The sequence below is a fragment of the Tyto alba genome, unplaced genomic scaffold (assembly GCF_018691265.1).
Source record: "Tyto alba isolate M040663 unplaced genomic scaffold, T.alba_DEE_v4.0 Super-Scaffold_28, whole genome shotgun sequence".
In the NCBI taxonomy this organism is placed as follows: Eukaryota; Metazoa; Chordata; class Aves; order Strigiformes; family Tytonidae; genus Tyto; species Tyto alba.
In genome coordinates this window covers 1,862,642-1,882,403 of record NW_024881302.1, presented here as the reverse complement: position 1 = coordinate 1,882,403, position 19,762 = coordinate 1,862,642, and the positions used below count along the sequence as shown (strand labels likewise).

General features: G+C 51.2%; 2 protein-coding genes across 10 annotated transcripts in view; one reads left to right on the top strand and one right to left on the bottom strand.

Annotated features, from left to right (window-relative positions):
• Window positions 1-13,836, top strand: part of TSC2 (TSC complex subunit 2) — a 33,339-nt gene extending 19,503 nt beyond the window's left edge. For 4 of the 8 annotated variants that reach the window (XM_042798298.1, XM_033005661.2, XM_042798295.1 and 1 more), the window contains 15 exons: window positions 73-225; window positions 387-499; window positions 915-1,136; window positions 1,946-2,161; window positions 3,844-3,912; window positions 6,140-6,300; window positions 6,660-7,162; window positions 8,005-8,080; window positions 9,009-9,095; window positions 9,333-9,519; window positions 10,349-10,488; window positions 10,701-10,779; window positions 11,461-11,552; window positions 11,843-11,941; window positions 12,297-13,836. In XM_042798298.1, coding sequence (XP_042654232.1) covers window positions 73-225; window positions 387-499; window positions 915-1,136; window positions 1,946-2,161; window positions 3,844-3,912; window positions 6,140-6,300; window positions 6,660-7,162; window positions 8,005-8,080; window positions 9,009-9,095; window positions 9,333-9,519; window positions 10,349-10,488; window positions 10,701-10,779; window positions 11,461-11,552; window positions 11,843-11,941; window positions 12,297-12,464 — 2,365 coding nt within the window. In that variant the 3' untranslated portion in view covers window positions 12,465-13,836. The remainder of the gene's footprint in view (window positions 1-72; window positions 226-386; window positions 500-914; window positions 1,137-1,945; window positions 2,162-3,843; window positions 3,913-6,139; window positions 6,301-6,659; window positions 7,163-8,004; window positions 8,081-9,008; window positions 9,096-9,332; window positions 9,520-10,348; window positions 10,489-10,700; window positions 10,780-11,460; window positions 11,553-11,842; window positions 11,942-12,296) is intronic. The other 4 variants (XM_033005663.2, XM_033005662.2, XM_042798297.1 and 1 more) reach the window with 2 other exon arrangements.
• Window positions 13,837-14,253: 417 nt separating this feature from the next.
• Window positions 14,254-19,762, bottom strand: part of PKD1 (polycystin 1, transient receptor potential channel interacting) — a 98,756-nt gene continuing 93,247 nt past the window's right edge. For both annotated transcript variants that reach the window (XM_042798293.1, XM_042798294.1), the window contains 3 exons: window positions 19,617-19,751; window positions 19,000-19,314; window positions 14,254-18,603 (listed from right to left, as the gene is read on the bottom strand). In XM_042798293.1, coding sequence (XP_042654227.1) covers window positions 17,977-18,603; window positions 19,000-19,314; window positions 19,617-19,751 — 1,077 coding nt within the window. In that variant the 3' untranslated portion in view covers window positions 14,254-17,976. The remainder of the gene's footprint in view (window positions 18,604-18,999; window positions 19,315-19,616; window positions 19,752-19,762) is intronic.

The window sequence follows — 19,762 nt, the reverse complement described above, 5'->3', positions numbered from 1 at the left end:
TGAAATAAGGCACCTGTGTAGGCTCTGTGCTCTGCAGTCCAAGAGCAGTGTTCATCACAAATGTGTTTCTAGGTCTCCAGTGGGTGAGTTTCTGTTGGCTGGAGGAAGGACGAAGACGTGGCTGGTTGGTAACAAGCTGGTGACCATCACTACAAGCGTTGGAACAGGGACAAGGTCCCTGCTTGGCCTAGACTCTGGAGAGCTCCAGAGCAGCGCAGAATCAAGGTAATTTTTGCTCCCATTTCTAGAAATTTCCACCTAACAAAATCACTTAACTCAATGTTACAGTGCATCTCTTCAGGTTTTTCTCTTACCAGAAGAGGAATGTCTTACTTGTCTAGCATGACTGATTGCTCTCTCAATATCAGTATCTTCTTTTTCCACAGCTCAGACCCTGTTTTGCAAGTGAGACAAACTAAAGAAGCTCCAGCAAAACTGGAATCTCAAGCTGGGCAGCAGGTTTGCAGAAGCTCTCGCAACAGAGTCCGATCCATGTCTGGTAAATACCTATCCTGGACTCTTACTGCCATTTCTGGGTCCGTGTCGCAGGTTTAAGTGTCCAAGGGCCTTACTGAAGAGGCCTGTGGCTAAGCCGATGTGAGAACCTGGACCTGTCTGGTATTTACCAGTGGGCAGCAGCAGCAGCTTTTGGCCTCAGGAGGTGGTGCTCCTCCTGCTCGCCTCTCCTTGCAGCAAAGCTTTGGTGATTGGTTAAGTGGTGGGTGCTTGCCGTGAGAACCACTTCTGTTTATCTAACCTCGTGGTTTTTAAGGAACACATGGAAAGTAAAGTTCTCTTAGGTTCCCAACACGATGCGCACAGCTGCTAGAGGAGCTTAAAACACTGACTACTTGTGAGATTTTTAGTGCTAACTGAGCATGGCTCTCCCTTCTCTTTTGTGTCTGTCTTTCCAGGTGGTCACGCCTTACGTGTTGGTGCCTTAGACAGCTCAGCCTCCCATTTTCCCAGTGGCTCGGCTTTCCAAGGGACACAGGGGCCTCCTGCTCCTACATCTCGATCAGAGAAGACCAATGCTGCTCCACAGACACCTCTGCAGAAAGAAAAAGCAAACCTAGCTGCGTATGTCCCGCTGCTGACACAGGGATGGGCAGAAATCCTAGTGCGCAGACCCACAGGTATTCTACCTGAGTGTGGAGTGAGCTCTTTTGACTTGCTAGGAAACCAGAGCCTGGCTAGAGAAGAAAAATCCATCTTTAGTTGCAAATGGATCTCTTTATTGCTTGCTGCCTCTTGAAGCTAATACATTTGATACTTGATTCTTTGAAATCACTCCTGAGTGTTTTAAATCTACAAAAGACCTGCAAAAAGATCGAAGCAGGGACTTCAATTTATATATTAAGTACTGGTACAGAAATAGAGCCAGATAATATCAACCCTACTTTGCATTTCCCATTTTTACACTGCTCCGTGGTCTTTCTTGAAAATCTGCGTGTGCTGTGTTTTAGCTTCCCGTGCTGGATTCGAGATGAATGAGGCTTATGGCTGGAGCAGCTGCACAGCTGTGTCTGCTGTTAGGGGAGGAGTAATGACCTGTTCAGGGTCAAAATTCTTGAACACTGCTATGTCACTCAACATTTACAAGGAGTTGTCTATTTCAGCTGAAAGTTGCTTCATGAGAAAATAACTGACCTGGTATTAATTAAGATACCTGAGTGTTTTGGACGTCTTTTAGGAATCTGCTGTAGTGATGAGTTACTGAGGATGGTTTTTGAACAGCTCGGGGTGAAGCACAGAGCACTGGGAGCTACTTACTGAAAATAGGACATTAATCAAGTGATTCTGCCAAACGTCAAGAGAACTGAGAACTTGGTCCATTTTGATTTTTACTTTCAAAATCCAAAACAATTTGTGCTTTTTTCATGCGAGTTGTAAACTTTCTGGAGTTGGGAGTACTTAATACTCTTTCCTAATTTTCTCTTACCAGGTAACACAAGCTGGCTAATGAGTCTGGAGAACCCGCTCAGTCCATTTTCTTCAGATATTAACAATATGCCCCTGCAAGAGCTCTCTAATGCACTCATGGCTGCAGAGCGTTTTAAAGAACACCGAGAAACGGCTCTCTATAAATCCCTCTCTGTCCCTTCCTCCAGCTTGGCCACGGGGACAGCCAAACCATCGCTTCTCCAGCGTTCCAACACAGGTGAGAGACGTCATGCCAGCAGCGTGTCCAGCATAGCTGTCACTAGCCTCTTTAAAGTCTGTTGAAGTTACTGCAGGTCTTCTAGAGCAGTAAAGTTTGTAGCATGAGGAATAACATAGCAGTGGGAAGGGGAATCAGTTCTTGTCCCTAGAAGTTTTCAGTGAAAAATTCCCCCTTCCTCCTTGCTTCTGATGTTCCGTTGGAAAATTACCTCTCTTTCTTAAGGAGAAGAAAGGGAGGAGCAACGGAGCTTCTTTGGAGGAGTAATGTGTTTCGTGCTAACTGTTTCCCAAATGAAAATGATCAAAATCATGGATCTTTTCCCTCTTCCACTTGTTTGGGGCTGATCTGGGCGTCCCACATGTGGACGGATCTTCCCATGCAGCGTTTCCATTTCCATTTGTCTCCAGTATGGGAGTTTATGTTGGGCACTAAGAGCACCAGGTTCCTGGGAGCCTGGCCTGTTGCAGACCTTGCCAGCCAGGGTCAGTTAGCTGCCACTGTCTCTTACAGCATGAGATAGCAGAAAGCAAATCCTGTTGGCTGTGGATTTATTCACCTCTTAAAAGGAGTATTTAGCCTTCAGCCTGGTGCAGTTGAATCACTTGATTTTCTTTTGGTGCCTTTATTTTAACATGGTGGCCAGGGCTTTTCACTATATTTACTTCAGTGCTAGATCACTTCCAAAAGAGCTGTTAATGTTGGGAGGTTAGTGTTGACCACAGCTGAAATTTTTAAAGCTTTATGTAATCCCTGCTCAGAGCTCTTATCAACAACATCTACCACTGAGGCTCTTGGCAGTGTCAAAACTGAGCAGTGGTAGCAGCAGACAAGGCTTTTCTGGGGAGGTGGCATTAATGCTATGGATTCTTTGGAAATCTGATAAAAATGCTAGTTTTCAGGTTTGTTTTAAACAGGGCAGGGTAGGATTTTAAGATTTCAGAATGTAAACACAAAATTAGGGTCAAAATCATATTACCACCTTTTTTAAAAAAAAAAAAATAATTCTTACCTGTGAACTCTTATTGACTCCTACAGATTTGTGGTATATAGATGCTAGGTGATTAGTTGAAAGAAGGAGCCACCTGTCTGCCACTTCTGTGGCAGCCTGAGAAAATAATTTTGGGCACATTTTTGTTAACACAAGTTCTGCAGTAGACTTGCCAAATCTGGCTGGAGAACAAATGTTTGAAGAAGTTTTGCTGTCAGACTGTCATATGCATGTTGTTCTTCTTTAGAGGATAAAACTATGTGGATCTTTATTCATATTTCTACTCTTTAGACTCTTCTGTGGGTTTAAACATGATCTTTTGCCAGAAGTGTGTAGCTCAGGAAAAGCTCAGACTGGTTGCCTGCGTGTGCTAGCATATCACTAAGGAATTTTCTGTTTCTCAAACTCACAAAGATGCATTCTTTGAAAGACAGCAGTTTGAGTCTACATTGTTTGAATGTGTTTATGCTTCTATATTCATGTTGAGACCTTGTGCCCTTAAAGTATCCCTTTGGCATCTAGTGAGCTTATCCCAGCTTGTTCTTTCCTTTGTTTTTATTTATTTATTTATTTATTTTAAAATAGGCTCTTGGTTACATTTTAAACTCTGTGCTTTTTAATTTTTTTTTTTTTTTTTCATATAGTCTCTCCTTCCTTTTGATGTAGCTGCTCACTTGATTTCCCTTTGCAGTGGCCTCTTTCTCTTCCATGTACCAGTCCAGTTGTCAAGGGAAGTTGCACAGGAGCATATCCTGGGCAGGTATATTTATATATCTTTAAGGAATAAAAAAAAAAAAAAAAAAAAAAAAAAGTATTGCCATAGAAGAACACCTCTGATTCATAGAAAATGTATCCCTCATACTTCATTTTCCCCTTCCATGTCTCCCGTCTGTACCCAGTCTCATTACTCTCAAAAAATGGGATCTTGACTAGCATGAAGAAGTCCAAGCCAGATCCAACATTTGCAAGTGCAGACAATTTCTTAAAGCAACTTTTGTTTTAGCTGAGGTGGATTCTGAGTCATAAGGCACGGTGTTAAATGACCTGTCAAAATGTCCGAGTGCCTTGATTAATTGAATTATTTAGTTTCAGCTTCGTTTTACAATTGGCTTTGTGTTCTGCTAAATGTAAAGACTCCCACTTCTGAGAATAGCATAGCATGCTACAGGACAAGCTACCCTGAAATGAAGTCCCATGCTACTCAACCCACAGGAATCTGTCAGAATTGGACACAGAAAAGATAAAAGGAGCTGATATATATGTCTGATATACATATATAAAGTTTGACATTAGAGCGGATGCTGGTTAAAAGTTTTTTAAATAAAGAAAGAAGAAATATATTTCAAGGGAAAACCTGCTAAATTCTAGCCTTTTGGAGGCTCTATAGTAGTGTAAAATCTATCTCCACTTCAGTAAAATTGACTTTGTAATGAAATGAAGTGGAGATCAAATTGCATACCTTATGAGCACAACATCTGCATTGCTTTGATAATCCGCAGTGCTTTGTGATTTTAATTAGAGGGTTGAAATGTCTTTCTGCCTTCTTTTCTTCACTGGAAAATTCTCTGTAGAGCAGCAGGGTATTCTGAACTGCTGGTTGCTGTTCACGCAGGCCTCTTAAAGCAACACAAAGATGCTGCAGTAAAATATTTTCCTGTACTTCTCCTCTCTGCTCATATTATTCTCTTCCCACCTAAAGAATAATTAGTGCTGGCATTATTTAAAAACACCAGCAATCTTGGCAGTAGTCTAATAGCTAGGGAAGCTTGGAAACACTGGATGTATGCAGGTGTGTTCTGGCTTGGACAGCTAACCAGATCAGCACGTTGTTTTGAGTTGTTTTTTGTTTGTTTGGTTTTTTTTTTGGTTTTTTTTTTTTTTTTTTTTAGAAGGTATGTGTGTGCAATGCTAACTCTTAATTGCTTCTTTGAAATAACTTTGGTCCTGCGAGCTGAAATCAATCCAGGAAAAGCTGCTTTAGTGATTATTTATTTTATTTTATTTTTTTATTTTGCCGATTTTCTTTATTTTTTGTGTGTGCTAATTTTACTTACTTATTTATTCATTTTATTTTACTTTGGAAAACAAATCTTGGCCTTTCAGATTGGTCTTCAACTCCCTTGTGTGCGTAACGGGAAGCCTCCTGTTCTCCAGCCTTTTCCTCAGGACAAAAAAGCAAGGCCAAGAGGCGCCTTTGGTCAGACTCATCCCTGTGCTCGGGGTCACTGCCTGGAGTAGAGCCAACGTTAAACGCTGCGATAACCTCCTCCACCGTAGGCAGGGCGTCCAAGGAGCTTTCTTGTCAGTGTGGTTTCATTGACCATTTGTCTGATCCGATGCCACGTGCAGGTTTCCCAGTATTGCTGCAGTGCATGTGTTACTCTTGCTCTCTTGTCCTTTCGTATGTCTAGGGCTGAATTGTTTTGCTTCTACTGAGACATACTAGGAAAACTGCCAAACTGTCAGTAAACGGCTCCTAGTAAAATTCCTTATCTCCTTCTAGGCCACTACAAGGCACAGGAACATTGCATTGCAATCCAAGAAAAACTTACTTTTTTGCACACTTGCATAGAACTGATGTCTTCATTGCCTGGATAATGATGAACTTTTAATGCTAGTCTTGTACTTTCTTACATCTCTGTAGTTCCTGTCTGTCCTGATAACCGAGCATTGATGTACAAGGTCCCATTTCCTCATTCTGTCCCCTGCTTGTTCATCAGTAACAATTGAAACCAACTGCACTTATTTTGACCAAAGCAGACGCAGCCCTTTGCTGTGAGGGTAAGGCAATCAGTTATCCTATACAAAAGGGGAACCAGGAGCAAGTCTGACATGACAAGAAATGAAAGAACCAGAGCACTCATTCAATGTGTGGCCTTCCATTGAAATCCCGTAGGGAAAAGGCTGGTACTTCAGAGGAGAGGATGGGGGCCTGCCAGTCCGTGCCTCTCGACAGGCTTCAGTTCTTCTGCCTTGTGTCTCGATAGAATCGGCGGTGGTGCTGGAGGAAGGGAGCCCCTCGGAAACGGAGCTAAAGGAAAGCGAGTCCCCAGCCGAGTCTCCGGAGAGTGAGGACATCGAGACTTCATGTTCTGAACAAGGCCTGAGCGAGGAAAGGTTTGGTAAACCCCAGGAGTCTTATAGCAGGGTAAGAAGAAACAGGTTACGGGTTCTGTCCTGTATGACGGCCCTGTCTGTAGGCGCACGGGAGAATTGTCGGTGCTCGGCTGAGTCCTGCTTGGCTCCCTCTGAAAGAACTCACTACGGATATCAAAATGCGCATGCAGTCGTGATTGGGAGTTTGGATGGCTTGGGAGGGGCTGCACGCAGAGCAGCAGCACTAAATACCTCTTTTATTTGGAGTCCTCGGATCTGCATCACTTTGTGCTTGGCACCTTTCTGCTCACCTTTCCCTGGAAGTGTCAGGGGGTGCCCCGAGCATTACTGTTGTCAGCTTTTATTTTGCGTATCAGGAAAACTGTTCATCTTTGTTTCTCCCTCTTTAAGTCCTCCTCAACCTCCAGCCAAGAAGAGAAATCTCTGATGTCAGAAGGCCTGGTGGAGGGAGGAATTCCCATTGGGAGAGTCCTGCCCTCCGAGGACGGCCGAACGCTGGAGGAGCTTTCCTTCCAGCCATCCCAGCCGCTCAGCAAGTCGAGTTCTTCCCCCGAGCTACAGACACTGCAGGAGGTCCTCAAGGATGCAAACGGCAGGGAAGTGACGAGGAGGCTGAGCACAGAAGTGAAATCAAAATCCCAGTCTGGGAACCTGGAAGGGGAAGGGCTGGGCAGTTGGCTGGGCAAGGGGGAGGATGCCCGAGCGAGCGGGGCAGGCGGGTTGGATGGCAGTGGCCCTGTCACCTCGCCTCGCTCCCCCTCTGGGCACCGGCCCCGAGGATACACCATCTCTGACTCAGCCCCATCAAGGAGGGGGAAGAGGATCGAGAGAGATGCCTTCAAGAGCAGAACAGCAGCCTCCAACGCTGAGAAAGTACCTGGGATAAACCCAAGGTGGGTGGAGGGGCTGATGTGCAGCTAAAAGCGGTGAGCTCCGAAGTGCTGCAGCCAGGGCTGGGTTTGTTCAAAGTGGTCTGCTGGTTTTGTGGGATCTGCAAAACAGTATCTGAAAAAAAAAATATAAAATCTCTCTAAAAGGAAAGATTAACGACCTGTTTTATCAGGAGCTAATACAGACGTGATGAACCCACCACCACCAAATCAACTTTGTGGTTTAGGAAACAGGTCTCTTAGACGGTGAAAGAAATGGACAAACAGGTCTTAATCTATCCCAATTTAGGGTCCATGTGGACGTGTGGCTTGACTTCAGGTCATCTAGAATTAATTTGGCTGTGAACAGGATGAATTACTGGCCTCGCAGTTCAAGCAAGAAAATGTGCTGAATACTGAGACTGAAAAGGAGGGGCTATAGTAGTTGCTTTTCGAACTTTAGCTACTGGTAGTTGCCCAGAATTGCATTACGAGACAATCTTCACCTTACGGAGGGCAGGTAAAATGCAGATGTCTGTGCAATCCTTTATCTGCTAGCCCAGACCCCCCCGTAGCTGTGAGGCAGGCGTGTGTCCCGGCGCCCCTGTTCTGTGCAGAGGTTGCCTTTTGAACGGGGACTTTGTGCGGCGGCTGCTGTTGGACACGACCGTTGTTTCTCCTGACAGGGGTCTGTCACAAACTGCAGGTAGTCCGGGCACCTGCAGTGTCGCTAGAGGATGAGCAGTGCTCTGTTAGCATTTTAATTGCTCCTCTTTTTCTTCCCTACGTAACGTTTGCACATACAGCAGCTCAAAATTGACTTCATTTTTGCTAACAGGACTTTTTTTTCCCCCTCTCTCCCTTAGCTTTGTGTTTTTACAGTTGTACCACTCCCCATTCTTTGGAGATGAAAACAACAAGCCGCTTTTGTTGCCAAATGAGGTAGGCAAGGATATTTTTTTTTTTTTTTTAAATTCTTGTAATTAATTCTTCTAACCTCATTACTTTTTTTTTTTTTTTTTTTTTAAACATAAATGATAGTAATGAATGTCCAGCTCAGATGGTGCAATTTAAAGGTGTTTCCTACTAACAGTGCTACAGATTTTTCTGTACCTCAGTTCTGGTGGCTCTCACTTCATGGCTCTGGATTGAAATTGAGATATTAGGAGATTTTGCTGGTGCTGTTTCAGAATCCCAGTCAGAAGGCAGGATGGTTTGTGGAGTTTTGGTTTTTGCTGGTAGGAGGAGTGCAGGATGAAAACTGAGCATTAGGTGACACTGGCAGAATGTCGTTAGACAAACCTCTCAGCCCTCTGTATAATTGGGAGAGGCCAAGAGGCGGCCTGAGGTCGTAGGAGAAATTAGTCATAAGCTTTGTGGAGAAGTAGTGCAGGAGTGGGGGGTTCCTGTGAGCCCCACGGGCCGCCCGCCGATAGTTTTTCCTGCGCTTCCAGTTGGGGGGGTCAGGCAGAAGGGAGCCCGGGTGGGATGAGATGATGCCTGCTGCTAAAAATGTTCTTCAGAGCAAGAGGCGTGGTAATTTTTCATGCCTGGAGCTTAAACGAAGATACGATGTGATTGGTGATGGCAAGTGCATCTAACCAGTGCAGTTTGCCAGATTAATCTTGGCTGAAGAATAAAGCCAAGAAAGCGTGGTGGCGGGTGCCACCTCGCCCTGCCCTGTGCCTTGGGCTGGTGGTGCCCTGTGCCTCTGCAGAACAGAGCAGGGCACCGTTCGCTGGGGAGGACACTAGTGAAGGTCAGGAATCTCTGCTTACCTTGCGCTGTCATTGTCCTGAGGGGATTTTAGGGAGGGCAGTGGGGGTGTGGAGGTAAGTTTTTAAAGATGGGACCCATGTTTTGATTGCAGACGTTTGAAAGATCGGTGCAGCTCCTGGATCAAATTCCTTCTTACGACACCCACAAGATCGCAGTGCTCTACGTTGGGGAAGGCCAGGTGAGTTGTGTGCAGGTGCACTAATCCTTTAATGTTACATCTCGACAGGAGCTGAGGCGCTGCTACTCCAGCTGGGAGATTTGGCCTGCTCCTGCAGTAGCCTTGCTTTTCCTTAGTTTCTTGTACTAAAAATCAGTGTCTGTGTGAAGCCCTTCTAGGAAGGTAATAACCTCGTCGCCCGTGCTGACTGAGCGCTCTTAGCGGTCAGGGTGGGACTCCTGTGTTCTTATTTCCTAGAGCAACAATGAGATTGCGATTCTGTCAAATGAACACGGATCCTACCGCTATACAGAATTCCTGACCGGGTTAGGGAAGCTCATCGAGCTCAAAGACTGTCAGCCAGATAAAATTTACCTTGGTGGCCTGGACGTGTGTGGGGAGGATGGACAGTTCACCTACTGTTGGCACGACGACATCATGCAAGGTAAGGTGGCTTCGGATGTTGGAAGTGGAAGGATGGTCTCTTCTCATCTGAAGACTGACCTGCCCTCTACAAACTATTTCCTTTCCAGGGATGTAGGAAAGATGACGTGGGGCTCTCTTCTCCCTTTCTCTCTCTGGTATCTCTGCAAACCGTATGTTAAAGTTTGGGAGAGGTGCATACCTGCCTTAATTAAGGGAAAAAAAAAAAAATCACTTTTAAAGTAGCCTGCTCTATTAAAGGTCGGTACGGTTTGGTGTAGAGGTTTGTAGAATAAGCTGTTTGTTCTTGAGCTGCTGTGGAAGCTGTTAATTGAGGGTTGTGTGTACACGTTGGAGCTTGGCTAAACCTTCCTCTGAAGATGGGTCCTGAAAGCAGGAGGGTTGTCATTTCTGTCGTCGCTGCTAATTGAACTGCAGCGTTACCCAGCGGCGCGGGTATCATCCCGGCTCCACCAAGCTACCATCAACTTCCCAAATTTTCAGTACAGCTCTGTGCATCCCAGTCATCAACTTTGTGTGGTTCAGTGGAGCAGCTGCGGTGACTCAGCGTGGCCCTGGTGCTCTGCAGAGCTCAAGCAGGGGAAGTCCTGGCTTTAGCTATTTTAACTCTTCCTCCTTGAAGCGGATTCTACTGGCCGTGCTACTGCAGTCATGGACAGATCGCCCAGAGGCATGCCACAAACAAGGACAAACCTATCCAGGGAGCACAATTTGTATTTTGTTATTATCGTGGCGCTGGTGCTACTTTGCCTTCCAGACAGGTGCTGCGTGTTGACCATTGCTGCTGCCAATCCCAGGCCCGGCTAAGGATTTTTCTGTTTCCTCTTCAGCCATTTTCCACATTGCTACTCTGATGCCCACAAAGGATTTGGATAAATACCGCTGTGACAAGAAAAGGCACCTTGGGAATGATTTTGTTTCTATCGTTTACAATGATTCTGGAGAAGATTTTAAACTGGGAACAATAAAGGTACAGGATTTCACTTGCGGACATGTTATAAAACAGGCACGTGGCTGTTTGTAAAACCTTAATCTGATGTGTATTATCTTGGCAACCAGTGTGAGATCACGAATGGAGGTTTTCTGCCCTGGTGGGGTCACGTGTGTGCGCTCACGGCACTCGCAAGAATCCCGATGGCTGCCAGTAAAAGGTGTATGACTGTTTTACTGTTCTCTCACTAGGGTCAGTTCAATTTCGTGCATGTCATCATCACACCGCTTGACTATGAGTGTAACCTGGTGACGCTGCAGTGTCGGAAAGGTAGGACTCCCTCCAGCCCTTGTTCTCAGCCTTTCCTGTATTGGTGGTGCAGTAACTGCCTGAGCTTTGCAGTGGTTTTGTGTTTCAGAAGTAAAAACTTCCCAGTGAAACTCTGTGAAACCAGTTTGCTGCCCAGTTACGTCTGGGTGTGTCCTGTTCATATGTCTTCCCCAAGATAAGAGGTGTTTTCCCATTGTACCACTCACATGGTCCTCAAGCTGAAGACAGAGCGCCAGCGGAGTAGAGCGGGTCCCTCCAACAATTTCTTGGCAATGCTGGAGGTGTGAGGTGCTGGTCCCTGCGGCTCCGGCCTCCGCCGGCCTTCCCCAGCGCTGCAGGGCCCCGAGCCTTGCAAAGCGCTGGTGCGGTGATCCGCAGGGGCCCTGGCTTTCCTCCCGCCCTCCTGGGGTGCTTTTTGCTCCCACTTTGGTTCGTGCGATGAAGAGCCCAGCAGGCTCTCCTCGGACCTTTACAGAGCAGCCAGAATTCGAAAGCTGGTCGTGTTCAGTTGCAGCGCACGTTGTGTTACAGTTGGAGCCGTTAGAGCTCGATGGGAGCTTCTGAGACTCGGTGATGCAGTCCCTCCCGTTTATGTTACTTACCCGTTTAGTTACTGGCAACCCCTGGCTTGGTCTTAACTGCCTGACAAGAACTTTATTTTCTTCTTCCTTTAAAACAAAGACATGGAGGGTCTCGTAGACACGAGTGTCGCTAAGATCATCTCTGATAAGAACCTGCCTTTTGTAGCCCGTCAGATGGCCTTGCACGCTAACGTGAGTACCCCCGAGCTCCCTCAGACCCTCTGTCTTTCAGCTGGTGTCTTGGTCCACCCCCAGCTTCCAAGGCAACGAGTAGGCCTTGCTAAAGCAAATAAATAAGTTTTCTGCTTCAGTTATTGCTGTCAACCTTTAGGTCAGCTTTAGCACGCCAACAGTTATAACTTAGAGCTGTATTTCAGTTGCTGTCAAACTGTACTGAAAGCTTCTGTTGATTTTATTGTGGTGGTTACGTTAATGTGCCTCCTCTCTTTCCCTGCTTCCCCCCTCTCCCCTCCCCGAATTAGATGGCTTCCCAGGTTCATCACAGTCGATCAAACCCTACTGACACCTACCCATCCAAATGGATTGCAAGGCTGCGTCACATCAAGAGGCTACGCCACCGGGTGAGTAAAGCTGTTCCAAGTGTGGGGAGCTGGGCTCTGCCTGAGAGCCGTATTACAAATAAGGCACGTAAAATCGGCGCTCAAAGGGTGCTGAGTAAGAGGAGGAACATGCCCACGAAGGTTAGAATCCAGCTCTCGTGGGAATGACCGGTGTAGCGATGTAGGTCTGGACTCGGGAGCTTCCCAACAGCTTCCCTGGAGGCAAGAGGGGTGGGAACCCCGATACCCAGGCACGGAGCTGCCCCGTGCGAGGGCTGGGGGGGAGAAGCTGCCCCGAGTGACCTGCCCTGCCCAGACGGAGAGCGAAAAGGCTCCCGGAGAGAACGGAGCTCATCCGCTCTCCTTTGACTTCCAGCTGCGTGAAGAAACCCAGTACCAGACTCCTGGCCTTCCCCTGCAGATGCACCCGTCCGCTCCCACGAAGCCGCCTCCCCAGGCGCCTCAGGACCCTCCTCCCACCTACGAGACCGGGCAGAGGAAGCGGCTCATCTCCTCGGTGGACGACTTCACCGAGTTCGTGTAGCTCCCGGCGGGTCGGCGTCTCCGTCCTGGGACAGTGGAGGCAGCGGAAGCCGGGACGGAGGGCAGGGGGGCTGGGCGGGCGCCGCGTGGCCCTGCTGCTCCCCGGGGACGCGGCGGGGGGGCTGGAGCCTTTCGCTGCCTCAGCCCGCCGCGCGCGTCCCAGGAGGAGGCTGTCTTCCCCAGCAGATGCTCCAGGAGAGGACCAGCGCTACGTGTTTCGTTTTTATTTGGTTTGAGCTATTTCAAGGCTTCCGTCACCGATGGGAACTCTCTTGCAGAACCTTTCTTTGGACTCCTTCCACGCTGGCCTCCGGTGGAAGCAGACAAAGCCTGATATTCTGTAGGTCGTCACGTAGTTGGAAGGCGCAGGAATTGCGGGAATTTTGACGACTTTATTGGCAATGAAATATGAAGTGCTGAAATCCAGTCACTGTTTCTAAGCACCCTGGAATCCCAGCTCCTCTCCAGGCCTTGGTGCCGCTCGGCACTTGAACTCTTCAGGCTCTCGGGCTCATCCTGCTGCCAGCTCTGCTAAAAGTTAATGTGGGTTCCTGAGTGACCCGCCAGACGTGCTGCTTAAATTCCCAACGATTTGTCTCCGTTTTGAGAGATTGACAGCGAACCCTCCCTCATTGAGCAGAAATGATTTCGCTGCCAGAAGTGACACGGAGCAGGGAGGTGGGTGCCGCCCGCCAGAGCAGCGGGACGGCAGAGAGCTGGGCCACGGATCGCTTGGGATGAAGGGTCTGACTTGGAGGATCGAGCCAGAGGCCAGACCCGGCTTTTGGAGGCTCAGCCGCAGGATTTCCCCTGGTTGCAGCGCGGCGGGGGGGGGTACCGCTTGCCCTCCCCTGTGCACCCGGTAAATCCCCTTTTGAAAGACTGTTGCCATGTCTCGGGGCATCACCTCTCCGCGAGTTTTGCCTGTTGCACTAACGCCCAGTGACAGTCGCTCCTGGGACCTCGGCGGCGACGGTCCTGGCCGTGCAGCGCGTGTGCCGCTGCCGGGGGGGTCACGCAGCCCATCCTGCGCGGAGATGGTCGTCAGACACTACACTACCAAACCGGGAGGGAGAAACCCCGGAAGCTGGATTATACTGTGAGTACTTCATCTCCTGCTTTTGTCAATAAACGGGGAGCGTGGCTTTTTGGCAACAGGTAACAGCAGCGCCCTTGCGAGGGAGATGAAGACAAGTGCAATCTGCACCCGGAACTGTGAAGTGACAGGCGAGGGGGCGAAAGCGACGCTACGAGCTTGTGCAGGGCTGTTGGGGAACTCTAAGTGTACGTTGTGTTTTGAGTGTTTCTGAGTCGTAAAGGAAATAAAATATTCGTGTGGTCAGTGGGTTCTTGCTGGCCTGGGAAGATTCAAACCGTGTTTCATAATAACGTAAATTCCTTCCTCCTTTCCCCCTTTTTTCCGATGGGGATCGCTCCTGTTTCAGCCCCAACTCCAAGTGCTGGACCCGGGGTGCTGCCCCCCGGGGGTTTGGGTTCAGGCGACCTCCGCAGCGGGCGGCCCTGCTGTCACCATTTCCAGAGCAGCTCGTTTGCCCTGGCGCCTGCCCTGGCCGAGTCTCCTTCCCCTTCACCGCCACCCTGCTGTCCTTAATTACAGCCCCGAGCTGCCCCGACAGTCTGGCCGATTTCAGCAAGTGTCTTGTGTCCTGCAGGAGACCCGAATTAAAATTCTGGTCACAGAGAGAACGACGAAGGGGTGGGGAGGAATGGCCCTGGGCTGAGCTCTGCGAGGGCGCTGCAGCAGGCGGAACAAAAGCACCAGAGCCAGGTCCTAGCAGTCAGCTTTTATTTGACCTTGTCATTTTTTAAGAAACATCCCCACAGTTACAAAACATGCTATTTTTGTTTGCAGTGAAATGCTGACCAGACAGTAACAGTTGGCATACTGGTCACAATCATCAGTTTTGGGGTTTTTTGTTTTTTGTTTTTTTTTTTTTTTTTTAAAAAAAAAAAGCACTTGTGTAAATCCCTCCCTCTCCCTTTTTAACTAATGGATAAGGTTTTTTATTTAAGCAGCTTGAGAGTGTTGCATCTTTGTGAGACAAGACAATAAATAAGAAACCATCTCTTGGTGACTACAAACACAGAAATATACATTCAGGAGTATTTACGGGCTAGGGCTGCAAGTCAAGTTTATTGCTGTCGAGGGTCTAACTCCGTGCCTAGGAACTCGGGCTGCAGCGAAGTGCATGTAGGCGTGGGACAGCGACGGAACCCCGCGAGTGCTGCTCGAGTTTGCACAAATAAGAGAACTACGCTTGCTTGAAAGCTGTCAGGGGCGCCCGTGGGCCCACGCGGAGGTGTTGGGCTTTTTTCAAGAAACAACTGCGGGTTCCAGAGCTGCTCTCCGTACTCGGAGGGAAGGGCAGAAGTAGGGCGGTTGTCCTATCCTGATTCTGCTCCTCTTTGATTAGAAGAAGCACTTGGTAAGTCACACGCATCCAGTCACACTCACACGCGGGCAGAGCGAGCTGGGTAAGGGACGGACTTTTGTGGGGCCAAAAGTCCTGGTGCTTCATTTGGGGAGCAGCCGTGGCCCGCCCGCCCGCTCGCCTCCCCTTAGCTTATTCAAGGCTGGTTGGAGCAGCCGGGGCCTCTCGCCTCCCTCCCGCCGCAGCAGGTAACTCCTCTCACCACCCTCTTTTAACCGGGCGAACGCCAGCCCCGGGGGTGGCTCCCGAACTGAGCGTTTCGGCTCTTGAAGGCGCAAGAGCCGTCCAAGACCTGCTTGGTTCAATTCTCCTCACAGAACGTTTCCCCAGGGCCCTCGGGGGTGGCTGGATCTACCCAGGCTGCTCCCCTGCGGCAGGAAAGGGCTGGAGCTGGAGGTTAAATGGGGCTCTTGGGGGGCAGTTGGTGTGTTTTGCTTTTTAGTCCTCCCGAGCCCCAGGGAGGACGCAGCGGAAGAGCAACCGCAGCCGCGTGCCCAGCGCCGTTCTCAGCCCCAGCCCTGTACCTGGTGCCTCCCCCGGCTGCTCCTCTGGCTGCCCCAGGGGGGTTTGCAGGCACTTGCCCCAGCACCGTGCCTGGGCCGAGAAAAGAATCGTGAGCATCTGCCAGAGTTGAGCCTGGGGGCTGCGCCGCTGGGGCGAGTAGAAGGAACTAAAAACTACAAGGCCAAATTTTTAAACCTCTGGCTTGAACCCCAGTTTTAGAGACCGGGAGAATTCTGGAGCAGGTGGAGCTGTTTGTAAAAGGAGTAACAACTCCTCTCTGCCCAGCGCACAACGCTTGCTCCCTTCGGCACCTGAGCCGGCCCTGGGGCCCTCGCTGCTGCTCCAGGCACCCGCTGCCACCCAGCTGGAATCCCCCAACTACTGCTGCTGCGCTCCAGGCCCTTCCCTCAGCCTCTCCCGCCCGCCTTTCCTTCCCCTTACCAAAGCTTCGTGGTTACTAGTTATTAGTTTTCTCTCCTCTGCACCTTCCTTCTCTCTGTGCGATCCGCTCTTTCAACCACCTCACTTCTGGTGAGCTCCAAGCCCCAGCACGTTTTGTTTTCTCCCTCTGCGACCTTCCCCCAGCATCCGTCCCGCGCAGCAACGGCCTTTTTCAACACAAACTTACAGCAGCCCCAAAGCCACCACCACCGAGCGCCCCAAATCCTCCTGCACCCTCCTTCAGCCACCCCCAAGGGCCGCGGGCAGGTGCCTGGAGCACACAGACAGCTGGAACGAAATCTTTTAAAGTATCTAACAAACAGAACGAGGTGCTGGGAGCAGCGGGGGGAGGCTCAGGAAGTGATGGGATCAGATTAGCACTGTCTGCAACGACACCCCCCCCCCCAGGACCACCAGCCTGACCCCAATTATTCTGCTCTCGCTGCCTGAAGCATCTCAGCAACCCCCCCCTCAGCCTTCCTGCACCCCCCCCCCAGCACCCTGCGGGGCTCCCGGCCCCACCTCAGCTGGGGGGGGGGAGCACACGCACCACACGCACACAGACACCTCACACTTATATACATGGGACATTCCCAGGAAGAAGCACTTAATACATCCTTTAAATAACTCTGACAATAGTATTCTGTCTCCTATCTACATGTTTCAAACACGTTACCGATGCTATGAAAATATAGCAAACATACAAAAATATATACATTTGAAAAAAAAAAAAAAAAAGAAAAACCAAACAAAAAAAAAACCAAAAACACCCATTATAAATTACTTACACTATCCATAAGGTGAAATGGTGGTGACGAAGCGAACGTGGGCCCTGGGGAGGCTCCAGCCCCTGGCCGGGCACGGGGAGCACAGCCCAGCTGAGGCCCAGCGCACGGGGAGCCCCGGGGGGGGGGGGGGGGGGGAGGGACCCCAACAAAAGCTGCGTTAAGGCTTCACCTGCCTCCCCCAACGCTTTTGTGCTTTTCGTAGGGAAGATGCCAGGAGGTAGCGGCGCGGCTGCCTCGGGCTGGGGGCTGCGTTCGCTTCAGCAGCACGTGCTCATTTCAGTTTCTGATTTAAACAAACGAACCAAAAAAAAAAAAAAAAAAAATACTGCTTTTGTGATATATTATCCCGTTCTTGTTAGATCGCTTGTGTCATCGTTAGCTGAGGAAAGCATTGTTTAAAGTGCTGGGCAGTACATACGAACAAGTAAACCGAAAGAAAAAAAAAAAAAAAAAAAATTACATATACTTACGTCAATACATTCCTTGGGTTAGAAAAGCCAAGCTGGCGGGCGGGGGACCGCAGCGATGCCAGCACCTCGGCAACCCCACGCGCAGGGAGGCTGAAAGCAGCCCGAGGCCTCCGCACCCCTCGGGCTGAGCTGCTGCTCGATATCCCCTCCGAGCCTGGCCAGGGAGCAGGGCTGGCAGCTGGCTGCAGCTCGCAATGTCATTCGTTTTAAATATTGGATTTCTTTAAATACAAATAATAGTACCAATTTCCGGAGGATAAAAGTAGCCAATACTGGAAATTAACTGATCTGGGTGTAGATATCGTTTATCTATATCTATATATATTTATGCTTAAAAAAAAAAAAAAAAATTGGTTAAATATCTTCTTGAAACCTGTAGCTTTCCTCCACAGTGTGACTGGTCAACAAAAATCCAAGACTCAGTTCAAAACCTTCAAGGCCTGGGGCTCTCCTCTCGCCCTTCCCAGCCGGCACAGCCAGCGGGGAAGGGAGCTGAGCTTCCTCCCGGGGCCGCCCTGCGCCAGCCCCCAGCCCAGTGGGGTTTGTTTATTTGTTTGTTTGTTTGTTTGTTTGTTTGTTTGTTTGTTCGCAGCCGGGGCTCGACTTTCGAACGCCGCCCGGCCCTACCCCGCGGGGAAGGCTCAGCCTCCTCCTCCTCCTCCTCCTCCTTCTCCTCCTCCTCCTCCTCCTCCCCAGGCCCCAAGGCTGGAAGCGCCCGGCGGGACGTCAGCGCGGCCGCCGCGGCGGGAGCTTTCGGAAGCGGCAGCTCCCGAGGCTCCAGGTCTGCACGGCAGGCGCAGCCCGCCCTTCGCAAACCCCTTCCCCGGCCGCTCGCTGCCCTCCCGGGGCGCCGCCTGCTACTTGCCAGCGGGGTGCACCCTGTTCTTGGCCCGGAGCGGCCGCTTCTTCTTGGCCGCCGGAGCGACAGCGGCGTAGGGTTTGTGCGGGGGCAGCACCGCAGCCGCCACGCTGATGCCTCGGCTAGCTCGGAGCAGCCGGCTGGGCACAGAGGCCCGGCTGCCACGGGCGGCGGGGGAGCGGGGGGACAGCGGGGCGTCCCGCGGGGGCTGCGGGTCCGTGTCGGAGGAGACCTCGGGCGAGGGCCCCCGCTCTGTGCCGCCGGCACAGAACCTGCTCAGGACGTCCTCCTCCGCCGGCTGGGCGCGCCTCCTCCGGCCGCGGCGGCGCCGGGAGCCCTCCAGCTGGTGCTCGATGCGGTACACGTCCTCCGTCACTTGGTTGACCCGGTCAAACTGGGCGAGGAGCATCTCGAAGAGGGAAAGGAGGCGCTGGAGGTCAGCGTCCACTTCCAGGCTGTCGCGGGTGCTCAGCACGAGGCTCAGCCCGTCCAGCTGGCTGGAGGAGGTGGAGGCTCTGGAGCTGTCGGAGGCGGCGCTGGGAGTGGGGCCCCGGAAGGACTTGGAGTCGCTGGAGTCTCGGGACGGCAGCGGCTCCATCCCTTCGAACCTCACCTTGTGCCGGAACTGGAAGAGAAGAGGGGAACGAGGGGGGAGAGTTATTTCAGGAGCCGGGAAGTGGGAACGCGGCACCGGGTCCCGCTCCCAACAGCCCCGGGGCCGCTCTCGGCCGTTCCTGGTGGGCCAGACCCCGGCACGGACCTGGAGACAATCCCAGAGACACCCGCGTGGAACTGAGAACAGGCAGCAGCTGCCCCTGCCCCATCGCTAACCCAGCCCTCGGGCTGCCAGAAAGAGCCACGGCTCAGCCCTCGCTTGCCAGAGGAACCCGACTGTGAACGGCAGCGGGACGGAGCCAGAGGCAAAAGGGAGGAGAAGGACGGTGGACGCCGCCTTCTCTGCAAACAGCCGCAGCTTACTGCCGGCTACCAGGCTCCACGGCTTCTCCCAGGCCTCACTCACCTCCTTGGCTTTGCTGAAGCCCATCCACATTTTCAGCCGGCGCACGAAGAGCTCCACCATCTCGTAGTCCTGGGGCTCGAAGGCGGGGCGGTACAGCTCGAAGTGCATTTCCCGGTAGCTGTAGATAAGCACGGCGGCGAAGAGCCTCAGCACGATCCACACCTCCAGGACGATGTAGCTGGTGCAGAACAGGTAGTAGAGGCCCGAGGACTCGGGCAGGCAGGGGCGGAGGTTCACGCTGCCCCGCAGCATGGCGAACAGCAGCAGGAGGCTGCTGCCGACGCTGCGGAAGGACTCCGAGGAGGAGGAGAAGAGCTGCGGAGGGGACAGGGGAGGGGGAAATGAGAAGAAGGGCTCCGCGGCAAAACGTTCCCCCGAGCCCCCCCCTCCCACCCCCCCAATACTCACTGCCCCGCTTCACGAAGCGCGAGCCCTGCGGAGCGGCTGTGGCGGGGACAGGCCACGGCCACCGTCCCAAGCCGCCCGGCCCGTGGCAGAGCAGCACCCTGGGTGGCTCCTGGCACCCGAAGGGCCCCTCGGGCTTCGCCCAGAGCTGCGGCGTGGGAGCAGGAGGGGCAGCCCCACCCCGGGCAGCACGAGGGGCAGTGGGTAGTTACCAGGAAGCCGAGCTGAGCGTAGGCCAGGACGAGGACGGCGAACGCCAGCCCTGCAGCAGTCAGCTCCCTCGCAGACTTCTGGAAGGTTTTCCCAAACACAGACCACTGCCGGACGAAGCGCAGCTGCTGGGCAGCCTAGGACCACG